Source organism: Carassius gibelio, chromosome B23 (assembly GCF_023724105.1).
Source record: "Carassius gibelio isolate Cgi1373 ecotype wild population from Czech Republic chromosome B23, carGib1.2-hapl.c, whole genome shotgun sequence".
NCBI classification, from domain to species: domain Eukaryota; kingdom Metazoa; phylum Chordata; class Actinopteri; order Cypriniformes; family Cyprinidae; genus Carassius; species Carassius gibelio.
Genome location: NC_068418.1, coordinates 10113739 through 10125909, shown reverse-complemented (window position 1 = coordinate 10125909; position 12171 = coordinate 10113739). Strand labels below are relative to the sequence as shown.

The 12171-nt window shown below is 37.6% G+C and overlaps 2 protein-coding genes across 12 annotated transcripts in view; both read left to right on the top strand.

Moving 5' to 3' along the window:
• The window catches only part of sulf2b (sulfatase 2b), a 140728-nt gene extending 130958 nt beyond the window's left edge, over positions 1–9770 (top strand). For 5 of the 11 annotated variants that reach the window (XM_052593636.1, XM_052593637.1, XM_052593633.1 and 2 more), the window contains 9 exons: positions 172–403; positions 900–1137; positions 1231–1327; positions 1462–1556; positions 1954–2016; positions 2092–2261; positions 2514–2656; positions 3120–3243; positions 7571–9770. In XM_052593636.1, coding sequence (XP_052449596.1) covers positions 172–403; positions 900–1137; positions 1231–1327; positions 1462–1556; positions 1954–2016; positions 2092–2261; positions 2514–2656; positions 3120–3243; positions 7571–8178 — 1770 coding nt within the window. In that variant the 3' untranslated portion in view covers positions 8179–9770. Of the gene's footprint in view, positions 1–171; positions 404–899; positions 1138–1230; positions 1328–1461; positions 1557–1953; positions 2017–2091; positions 2262–2513; positions 2657–3119; positions 3244–5546; positions 5581–7079; positions 7134–7570 lie in introns of all 11 variants that reach the window. The other 6 variants (XM_052593644.1, XM_052593640.1, XM_052593643.1 and 3 more) reach the window with 4 other exon arrangements.
• A 2003-nt stretch (positions 9771–11773) lies between these two features.
• The window catches only part of LOC128011552 (rho GTPase-activating protein 39), a 61485-nt gene continuing 61087 nt past the window's right edge, over positions 11774–12171 (top strand). The window contains exon 1 of the mRNA XM_052594066.1: positions 11774–11988. Within this exon, the coding sequence (XP_052450026.1) occupies positions 11975–11988 (14 nt within the window). The 5' untranslated portion in view covers positions 11774–11974. The remainder of the gene's footprint in view (positions 11989–12171) is intronic.

Genomic DNA, 12171 nt, shown 5'->3' with positions numbered 1-12171 from the left:
TGCATCATGTTTTGAATGATAAAATATTATCTTGGTCCCATGATATAACTCTGGTACCATGTCCAAGCAACTGTGGCAATACCATACCTTATGTTTCTGTTATGTCAGTGTATATGAATCATCTTTGAGAGTAAAACCACATGATGTCCCTCTTTGTCTGTGTCTCTGCAGAAGTGGCAGTGTATTGAAGACGCCACGGGGAAGCTGAGGTTGTCTAAATGCAAAGGCATGGCCAGTGTGTCTGCAGTGCGGAAGCCGTCTGTATCCAGCATCAAATCCCAGATTTATCTGCAGAGCATGAGCGCTGATGTCAGCGTGAACTCTGAGCCTCAAGGGTGCAACTGTGAACCCACAAGCTACAGACCGAGCACCTTCTCCAAGAATAAACTCTTCTCCAAAAAGAGTGAGTACGACTACATACTGAGCTACAAACACACACCGCAACAAGTCCTCCAAAAAAATCACGCGGGGGGCATTAGCTGAATTATTCTCTGTGCCTCTGCTGCCCTCTAGTGGAGGTGAGACGTAAACGAAAATTGATTTCTAATTAATATTATCAGAATTTCTGTACAATCATTTTTTATTTTAATTGTCATTAAATTTTTATAATATGTATAGAAATTCTGCCCCAAGACCTGACTCAATTGTATATATATATATATATATATATATATATATATATATATATATATATATATATATATATATATATATATATATATATATATATATATATATACATATATAATCATTTATATCAAATCAGGTCTTTGAGCAGATTTTTTTTACATACAAAAAACAAACAGGTCTCTCTATCTAATATAGTATCTAATATGGGGAGAAAATGCATTTTTTGTCCTTGTCAAGTGATAATGGTAAGCCCTGCATTTGATTGACAGAACTGAAGTCACTGAAGAGCTACTCCAGGAACCGCTTTGCCCGCGCCGTTTCGATGGAGATGGGAGGAGACCTGTACGCAGTGGACCTGGATCACGAATACAGGCCCTCGGGCCCCAGGAACCTCAGCCTCAGGCAGAACACAGCGGACGAGGATGAGTTCAGCGGTGTGGGACCCACTGCAGTCAGCCAGACCAACAACAGCCTCGCTGTGCCCTCCTCTATTAAAGTCACTCACAGGTGAGGAGCGAGTGTGTGTGTGCTTCAGTATTATGGACAAGAGAGGGAGTATATGCATCAAAGAGAATGTGTGTGTGTGTGTGTGTGTTTCAGATGTTCCATTTTGGCCAATGATACAGTAAAGTGTGACGTTGGTCTGTACAAATCGCTGCAAGCTTGGAAGGACCACAAGCTCCACATCGACCACGAGGTATGACACACTCATGATTTGCTCACAATGATCCAAATCCGTGTGACTTTCTTTCTTCTGTGCAATATAAAAGGGGATGTACGTTTATATTGCATAAGTTACATCGTTATATACATCATCATTTCTTTTCCCAGATCGAAACACTCCAGACGAAGATTAAAAACCTTCGTGAGGTCAGAGGTCACCTGAAAAAGGCTCGACCTGAAGAGTGTGACTGCAACAAATACTAGTGAGGGTCTCATCTGTCTGTTATTTTCTCTTTACTGGTGTTATGTATTTGTCAAATTCTTCCAGATTCATTCATATTTTTAATAATCCTTAATTAAATTCAAATGAATTACATTAAACTATTATTATCATTAAATTCTAATACATTTTTGATATTTAAAGCAATAATTAATATATTTAATGTAGTAATTTAATTGTATATTCCATGCAACAAATAAAATACATAATAAAATACATTTTATAATATATATTGATATATAGATGTGTAATAGATACTGTATGTTGCACAAATTATTACATATACGGTACATTATATACATTATTTATGCATTAATTTTAATATATGCCGGTTATAATCCTATTTGATGATGGCTCACTTCATTTTTCTTCTCTTTTAGTTACAAATCCAAGTACAAAAGTAAGCTGAGGAAATACAAAGCAGGAGGCGTCCATCCCTTCAGGTGGGTTTTTGTGTCTGTATATGTATGTATGTTTATGTATGATACTGGTTTTGATGATTCTCTCTGTCTCTGTAGGAAAGGACAGGAGAAGGATAAGAAGGCCTGGTTGTTGCTGGAACAGAAGCGCAGGAAGAAGCTGAGGAAGTTACTGAAGCGCCTGCGTAACAATGACACCTGCAGCATGCCTGGCCTCACCTGCTTCACACACGACAACCAGCACTGGCAGACCGCTCCCTTCTGGACACGTAAGACACGCACACACACACACTCACTGGAAATAGTATTGCTTTTACAACTGCATGCAAATAATTAAATGCATCTGGATCTGATGCATAAGGCAAATAGCTGAAGTAAGGGACTCCCCTGCACAGTGAAAAAAGAAGCGGCAGATTTGTTAAAAGGGGACACCGAGAGGTCCTGACCAAGCGTGACCAGCTATGAGTGAGAATGTGTTGACTGCATTGATGTGTCTCACACTATTTCATCTTTGTTTCCAGTGGGGCCGTTTTGTGCGTGCACTAGTGCCAATAATAACACCTACTGGTGCATGAGGACTATTAATGAGACGCACAACTTCCTGTTCTGTGAATTTGCCACTGGATTTCTGGAGTACTTTGACATCAACACGGATCCGTATCAGGTCAGTGCTCATACTGTATATAAAGACAACAGGAAATCACCATGGGCTATGTTCATTTTCTTAATAAATGGCCCTATCCTTAGTGTACACTATTCATCAGTGCATTATAAAAAAAAATGCATACATGTAGTATTTACTGTTTTTTTTTTTTTTTGTTCATACATCGTGTCATTTTTATCTTCTGTTGTCTGCTGGTGTCACATTAGTCAACAAGAACACAAAACACTTCACTAGGAGCTAAATTGTTTGGTGTGGCAGAAAGGACTGCACAATAAAAAAAACTAATAATAATAATACAATTTGCTAAATAAGTATTGAAATAGTAACAGAAATTGGAAATTCAAATGCTTTTTTATACTGCAACAATATTTAGTCAAATAATTTTAACAAAAGTGAATGTTATATTAATGTGTGTTATGTTGCATCTCTCTGTCTGTGTGTGTGTGTGTGTGTGTGTGTGTAGTTGGTGAATGCAGTGAACACACTGGACCGGTTTGTTCTCAATCAGCTGCATGTTGAGCTCATGGAGCTCAGGGGCTGTAAGGGACACAAGCAGTGTAACCCTTGCACACGTAGCCTCGACTTTGGTGAGTCACACACACACTCAAATATGTGAAAATACCTCCACAGCACACACACACAAACACACACATACTGTATCCATACACATAGCTGCATCATTCTTCTAGGCATCCAGCCCAGAGCTTGCAACACACTGACTGATACATGTGCCACACACACACACATTTCCCTCTGAAGGACCAAGGCAAAGGATAACATGGACTTTCACATCTTCATCATCATCATCCTCACCTGATCCCTGGCCCTGCCTTGCTTCCTGTCCTCCTTGTTTTATATGCAAACAGACACTCGTACCGTCACCTCCTGAGCTGCTGTCCTGAAGGGGAAACCTGTGCCACACAGCATGCTTTCTGACCATGCTTTGTGCTTAGTTGTATCTGACATGTAGTCCATGCTGTCAAAGTCATCAAACTGAAATACGTGAGATCATTCCTGTGATAAACACAGGAGAGGCACATTTATTGAGTCACTTATTGATTAACTCGAAATGAACTCAAGGACAGCTCGTGTTAAAGGAAGTCACCTCTCGAAATATCACATTAAAATGCAAAAGTAGAAGGAAAACTTGTTTGTGGACATAGGGGATTTATTTTAGCATGAGCTAAAACACCACCAACAAAAAACTGAAATTGATAAAAATAAAATACAAATAAAAATGCATAGAAGGTTTTTTTTTTAAAATGCACAACTGTTCAGATGGTTGGGGTTGGCAATATATTGAATGGTTTTGAAAGATTTTTTTAAACAGTTTAAAAATAAAAGTTTTGTATTTTGTAATTTAATTCCTGCGATGGATGGCAGAGCTGTATTTTCAGCTGCCAATATAATATAATATAATATAATATAATATAATATAATATAATATAATATAATATAATATAATATAATATAATATAATATAATATAATATAATATAATATAATATAATATAATATAATATAATTTTTTTTCCAATCAAAAAAACTAGCTGGCCCCAAATATTTAAAGAGTAGTGCATCAACAGCAAAATAACCTTTTTTTTAATGTGGCCGAGCTCTTATTTTTGTCTTATGTGTTAAACAGTTTTCGCCGCACAACGTTTCCATGTTAGCATCTTCATAATTTGGTAAAATGACAAATTAATTTACATAAATAAATATGACATATTCTTATTGTGATATTGTAAATATTTATTAGACACTTGATCTTTGATATTAACAAGCATGGGGATTGCTTTTTCTTTCTTCTAAAAGTTGATCATTTTATTTATTTTGCTAACTGTTTATTATTATTCAATTCAATTCAATTCAATTCAAGTTTATTTGTATAGCGCTTTTTACAAAATAAATCGTTACAAAGCAACTTTACAGAAAATTATGTTTCTACAATATTTAGTAGTAGCTAGTAGTTTGTGCACATTTGACAGGATTTTAGAAAAAAATAATAATAATAATACAAGACGTAGTCAGCTAAACGATGAACTATCAATATTATTAAGTTATTATATGATTCAGTCACACATTTAGCAATAATTGTTAGTTCTGTTTGTTGATTCAAGGTTAGCATCATCTGGGGTCCTCTGAGGGTCAGCATCATCTCTTCTCAGGTGTTCTGGATCCAGACTGGAGCTTGTGTAAATCCTAGTTACCACGGGATGTAAATCCCGTGGCGAAACATAGAAACAAAATACAGACATCATTAGCATAGCTGCTGATCCAACAAAGTAAAATTAGTTTAACCCAAGCTAATGAATAAAAATGCAACTTTGAACAGATGCAACTACACTCACAATTAAAAAGAAACATTATTCGAATGCTTGGCGAAAGAGATGTGTTTTTAATCTAGATTTAAACAGAGAGAGTGTGTCTGAACCCCGAACATTATCAGGAAGGCTATTCCAGAGTTTGGGAGCCAAATGTGAGAAAGCTCTACCTCCTTTAGTGGGCTTTGCTATCCTATTAGTTTGACTTGAACCTCAGCTGTACAGAACAGATTGAGCGTGTCATAAAAAGATGGTTGAGATTTTATTGTGCATGAAAGCCATCTGAAAGGGATCAGAATAGCGGTTTATCAGCTTAAGATGAACATTAATATTCTACATCTGCATATCGAACCAGCAGATTCATCGTTTTCCAAAAGATGACTTTTATCAAGCTGATTTATGACTCCATCCATAGCAATCTTTGCACTGTGACCTTCCACATGACCCTTGGACAGAAGCCCAGAGTTGTTTTTCCAGTGATGCTTTCGTGAGGATCTGAAAAATTGATGGGGCTGTACATCACATTGTTTTTACACTCTCTAACTAATGATATTGTCTCTTCTTCAGGGGGTAAAGAGAGAAGCAGCTTTGATGAATACAGGTATCACTGCCAAATGAATTTAACCCCGTTGTAGACTAGAAGGCTACTGTGAGATTATTTTGGATGAAGATACTAATCCACTTCTGCAGTTCTGTTGTAGACAGCTTGGAGCTTAAATGAATGTTGAATAGTCTGATGCACATCACACACACCTAAAGGCATCACAGGAATTCACTCCTCAGTGTCAAATCAAGGAGAAGACATTCTTTCATAGAAGATGACGTAGAAATTAGAACCGATTTGCTGTTAAAAGAATGTTTCAGGTAAAATAAAAGTAAGGTTCTTATTCTTCAGTTTGTAAAAATGAAACTCTAGTATACTATAATGCACATATAATGAAAGTCATTGGGGCAAGATATTATGGTATTTTTTAAAAGCAATTATATGAATTCATCTGTACAGAAATGCATTATTTGAGTTGTACAGGTGTTTAAAACACCATTTAATGGAGAGCCCACTACTGTGGGTGGATGAACTTCCGGTTACTAACCTGTAGGTGGCGTATTCTGCATGGAAAGTCTCCTTGTGTTTATTACGTGTAAGTTACTGATCCGTCTTTGCTTCACAGACTTTAATTGTAAGGGTTTTACTGTAAACACAGCTTTTGTTTGTTTTTAGAGATTGGCAGACACATTTTGCAGATACTGATAATTAAGATGGGAAAAAACTGAAGAATTCATCTGCCTATAATTAAAAAAATAAAAAAGAAGGAAGATTTTCCACGTAATATTTAATTAATGCTAATAATTTGTACAAAACGAACAACAAATATTTAGTGATTATTTAATAAAATGAATAACTCAGATTTCGTTTTAAAATTAAAATTTATTGCACTGAAAAAAATAAATAATTGAATTCACTAATTTTTGCAATCAATTTATTTTAGCTAAAACAAATTTAGTTCACTGACTTTAAAAAAATTTTTAATGTAGGTAAAATAAATAGTTTGTAACCACTTACCTTAAAAGTAGTAGTATAATATTCTTCAATGATGATACACATTGATGATTTTTATTTTCTTTAATTTCTAGCATTGTTATTTTAAGAATGTGAATGATGTACAAGAAATGGAGAACAAAAGAAATCCATAAAAATATTTACAATCTCCATCATTTTTACAAACTGAGGAAAAACTTGAATTATTAATTACAGTCTGCCTGTAGATATACAGCCTTTTTTAAGCTAGTTTTAGTTCTCACAAACCTCATGACCATCCAAACCCACTAACTCAGTATGTGGGTCCAGTTGCAAACATTTAAACTCCCAGTTACTTCCTTGACAGATCAGATGTCTTCTCCTTCAGATTCTGTACTCTCTCTCTCTCTCTCTTGTTGTGTCTCCCTCTCTCTAGTCCTGTTCTGTGCATTGCATGTATTCAGCCCTGGGTGTTGTTGTGTGAATGTAAAAGCCTTTAAGTTCTCTGATTGGCTGTGTCTCAATCACATGCTTGAGTTTGGGGGCGGGGTAACAGTTTGTCTTATCGTTGCTTGTCGCATTAGGCAGTTTCAGCGCCGGAAATGGCCTAAAGTGAGGAAGCCTGTCTCCAAATCGCTGTGAGTTTGGATAATAATTCTGCTTCTCGTCCATAGGATACAATGCCACCAAGCCACTACCTTGTCTGAATCACCGTTCTCTCGCTCTCTCTTTAATTTCCTTTCTCTTGAATGCATCTGCCTGGCCTGCATGATACAGCATTAGTTTGTAGAGGCGTCTATCTGCATGGGAACTGTTAAAATAGCAGTTTTGTTTCTGAGCACGAGGGAAGATTCCCGTCACTTGCCCCTCATCATCTTCACCTCATTTCATTTGAAGCCTGAAACATTTACGTTCTTCCTTCCTTCACCATTACAAGCCTTTTCAGGTTTCTTTAATTGTAGTTTATTTTCCGTTTTTCCAATCACAAGCATCCATCTCCATTTTGATGCATCCACTTAAATTGTTTCGCCGCTGGGCGAAAATGTTTAACATTTTTGGCTGTGTTCCCCCACAGGGGACAGATATGGGAAGGATGGGAAGGATAACTCATGGAACGAGGGTGCCCCGGAAGACACCAACATGTTTCCCGGCGAGCCAAACTGGTCCGAACTTGAACCTTTGTACAGACTTGATGAGCACGCCTACGATCTCAAACTCAACTTCACCCTCAGCCTTGAAGACTGGGCTCATTTCAGCCGCTCCGTGGACCACATGTTCACGCTCCTCAGTAACGACAACCAGCCGTATTCTCCGCCCCGCCATGACGACGGACAAACAGGAAGAGGCCACGCCCTGGTGTCCTCCAGCCAATCCGCTACAGCCATCTACCTGACCACTCTGGCCACGCCCGCTCTTTTATTAAAGGATGCTGGCGCTGAGGTCTTAAGAGACGCTTTAGGGCTAAACCAAGTGGACCGTCCCTCTTCTTCTTCTCCTCCTTCGCCTTCATCACATCCCTTGAGACCTGAGCAGGTGGACAATGCGGGCAGGGACACTCCTCTTGGAGAACTGAAAGAGGACAGACCGAGAGAAGAGGAAGAGGAGGAGTTTGTTCAGAGACGGACAGAAAGGTTAAGCTCCACCCACTGTGACTGCAATGACATTTTGCAGGAAACGGTTTGACTCTCACGTAACGTTCCTCTCTCATACCGTCCCTCCTCAGAAAGACATCGCAGAAAACTTCTTAATTTGATGGAAGTGAAGAAAGAGGATGTTTAATGTCAGCGTACAGTCCTTTGGTTTGTTTTTCTTTTCCCATATGTTTACAGTCGGACCATTTTCCCAACTTGTCCATGAGATCGGCTAGGCTTTGAACAGAGCACATTTTTATCTTTTAACTTAGATGCTTTACTCTTTTTATTCTTTCACCTTTTTTGATGGGTTTTTTTGAAGGTTGGGGGTTAAAATTCATAGCAGTAAAACTTCACAAGGATTGAGTTGTTGTGACCATTCATACTTGATTCAGTTTCAAACTAGTTTTGCACCAATAATTCTTGATGGCTGTTTTTCTCATTTTGGTGTCTCCAGAGGGTGTCTCACTTTTTGGGACGATATCTTATAACTTCACTGAACAACACCTCAAACAGGTCAATGACGAATGTGTGTTTTGTGTGTGTGAACACGCTGTCAAATGTAGTCAAAAGCGAATCGGAGTGCGATAAAACAGATCATTCTGATTTCCTTTGTTGCTCCCAGTGTATGATATTTAGTTTAATCTTAAATATTGGACAGAATTTTATTTTTTTAATTTTTTTGTTTCATTAGAAATAAAATCTAAATTTCTTACAATTTCTTTGCTGTTATTGCAGACCAACTAACCAACCAAAACAGAAAAGAAAAGAAAGAAAAACTGTTAATTTGATGAATCAGTCATTATTTGTATTTAACAAAATCGTATGTTTTCCCCAAGCACATAAGAAATTTTGATGTACCGAACATGCCGCATTTGTTGTATTTGTACGCTTGTTCTTGTTCTTAAAACTTTTGCTATACACAATGCTACTAATATCAGAGCAAATATATGAAATGGATGTATGTATTTTAATGTGTTTGCAATGTAAATGGTTAAAGGATATTTTTTATTACACATTTGAAGCTAAACTGACCGCTAGACATAAAGATTTCACTCCAGCTTCAGGTTTATTTATGCAGCATATTTTTAACAGTTCTTTAATCCACATATTCAGTTTTTTTTTATGGTGACATATCTAAGATTGTTTAAATTATTAATCCGCCTTCCTGATGTATTTCATCCATCCCTGTTTTGAGTTTGGTTCTTTAATGATTGTGATTCAAGAGGGTAATAATCTGATCCCTGATCAGTCCACTTACTCTGGGATACTTCATCAGTGCAGTTCATTGTTCACATATTTCATATCAATGTACAACATCCACCCCTCACCTCTCATGGCTGTACTAAAAGCATTTTTTTCTGAGATTGTGTATGGTTGTTTTAAAAACCACCATAATTATTGTAAAGATGTACTGTGCATAAACTGGAGGATAGGAGACAACTCGGAGAGAAGGAGAAATTTCCCTTTGGCACTCTCAAAGGGATGGCTGTTTTTGGGATAGGAACTGAAAAAATTATAAGATGGTTTTAACAAAGTCTTGTACAGTTCTATAGATTTATCATACCTATATTTTTGTTTTGGTTTACCAGTGAACATTTGATAGTGCTCATTACTTTGTGAATAAAGTGTTGAATGCCCAAATTACTTTGTATTAGTCTTTTTTTCCCAACAAGTTTGTGCCATTTGTTACCTTGTGCAGGTTTATGTATAAAGGGGACATATTATATCTATTACATATATGAAATATAAGTCTCGGGAGTCCCCTGTGAATGTGCCTGTGAAGTTTCAGCTCAAAATACCCCACAGATCATGTATTATATCACTTTGAAAATGCCCATTTTGAGTGGAAGACTGGAAGCAGAAATGTTGTTTTCATGCAAGTATCTTCAATGCAAGCTTTTCCCCACCCCCTTTAAAAAAACAACCCAAAAAAAATATTTGCATGTGTTTTAACATGCCTGTGTTGCATGCAGTTTAAGCGTCTGATACATGGTTTTCTGAGCGCACAGACAGCAGCTGTCACCATGATAGTCACATGAATACTAAAACAAGTTCTCTTTCATGTTTTATTGCGCTTAAACTGTCAAAAACACACACAATTTACATAAACAGTAGGTTATGGCTATGAATCTAGACTTAGGTGATGAATCTAGACTTTCTCTTTAAGTCACTGGTACCCAAATGATATGTTATCACTTTTAATTAGGTAAAGTAGTTTCGATGAAATACATCAAATGAGTTTTAGATGTTTTTCTGAAGATACATTTAACCCAAAAATATAAAATTCATGGGAAGCTACATAGACACCTGATTGAGTTAATAAGTCTGTTACAAAAATTAAACCGTCCTAAAAAAAAGTCTTGTTTTTGAAGAAAATTTGTAGATTTTTTCTAATATTGTGTGAATGAAAATAATTTGATTCTTGTCTACAGGTTATGCCATGAGATGCAGAAATTCATGATTCATTCAGAAACCTTGCTTTTGGAGATACATTGAAGTGAAGTGACATTCAGCCAAGTATGGTGACCCATACTCAGAATTTGTGCTCTGCATTTAACCCACCCGAAATGCACACACACAGAGCAGTGAACACACACACACACTGTGAGCACACACCCGGAGCAGTGGGCAGCCATTTATGCTGCGGTGCCCGGGGAGCAGTTGGGGTTCGATGCCTTGCTCAAGGGCACCTAAGTCGTGGTATTGAAGGTGGAGAGAGAGCTGTTCATGCACTCCCCCCACCCACAATTCTGTCCGGCCCAAGACTAGAACCCACAACCCTTCGATTGGGAGTCCAACCCTCTAACCATTAGGCCACGACTTCCCCCATTGCATGCTTATTTTGCTATTGGCTTCTTATTGAACTATTTTTATTGGTAGATCAAGTAGATCACGGCCAGGTCACCACTGTGTCTAAAATGTACGTTTCAGACCTTAGTCAGGGTAGAGCCATATTTAATGATGACAGAAATGAAGACAAGCCTGAGAGAGAAGTCCAGCGTGTTCTGAGGATTGTTGGGTGGATCACGAAAAGGCCTTCCGAAAAAATAAAACGAAGACGACATTTCGGTTGAGAAAAACTCCATAAAATTAGTGATCTAGAACCTTTAGAGACATTATAACCTATCCCTCAGTTTTCATGTGCCTTAAATTCAATAAGGCTTCTAAGCTGCTGAGTTTTTTTTGTTGTTGTTTTTTTTTGTAAAAATCAATATTACAATATTACAGTTGCAAATTATGCTTATATTCGGAACAACAACACTCTTGTACACGAGATATTTCATATTTGTATTTCGTTATATTATTAGGCCTATCGTCAGCAGCATAAATAAGCATACAAATATCACCCTCTACACCAGGGGTCAACAGACTCTATATTTGGTTTAGTTTATATCACAATTCAATGGAAAACAAAAATCGGAATTGTGATATAAAAAGAAATAAGAAAAACGGAAACGGGCTTCCATAGTTTACAGCATGAAGGCCTAAACGTGAGGTACTTTTACAAGAAGCGCCGTAGTGACAAAGCGTTCAAGCTGTACATCCTAGACTCGCCAGGAGAGGGCGCCACGCGTTAAACTGTGAGCAACAACTGTACTAGCGCTCATTCCGCCTCAGTGAAACTCATGTTTAAACTCCAGCAGGCTGCAGTGGAGATCAGATTACTCGAGCATGGCCCATGCTGAAGAGGGCGGGGGAATAACCCTTTCCACTGTCTGTCTCAAACTCCTCCAGGACAGAGAGCCTGAACTCCACATTCACAGCCTCGGTGCAGTCTGCGCAGTTTCTGCCAGAGGACACATCTCACTGCTTTCACGTGCATTAGTCCAAACAATGTGAGGAACATGGCTGACAGAAGGTAAGGTGGATCATTTCGCTGAGTTGTGGAAACATGTTGCAGTTGCACAATGCTGTTGAGCTCTGTTTGCTGATAATGAATCGCGTGGGGAACTTTGAAATAGAAACTCTGTTTATTGTATCGGGGGCCTGGATATCACATTATTGGGATGTTTTGATTAAATGAAATACAAACTTAATCAGG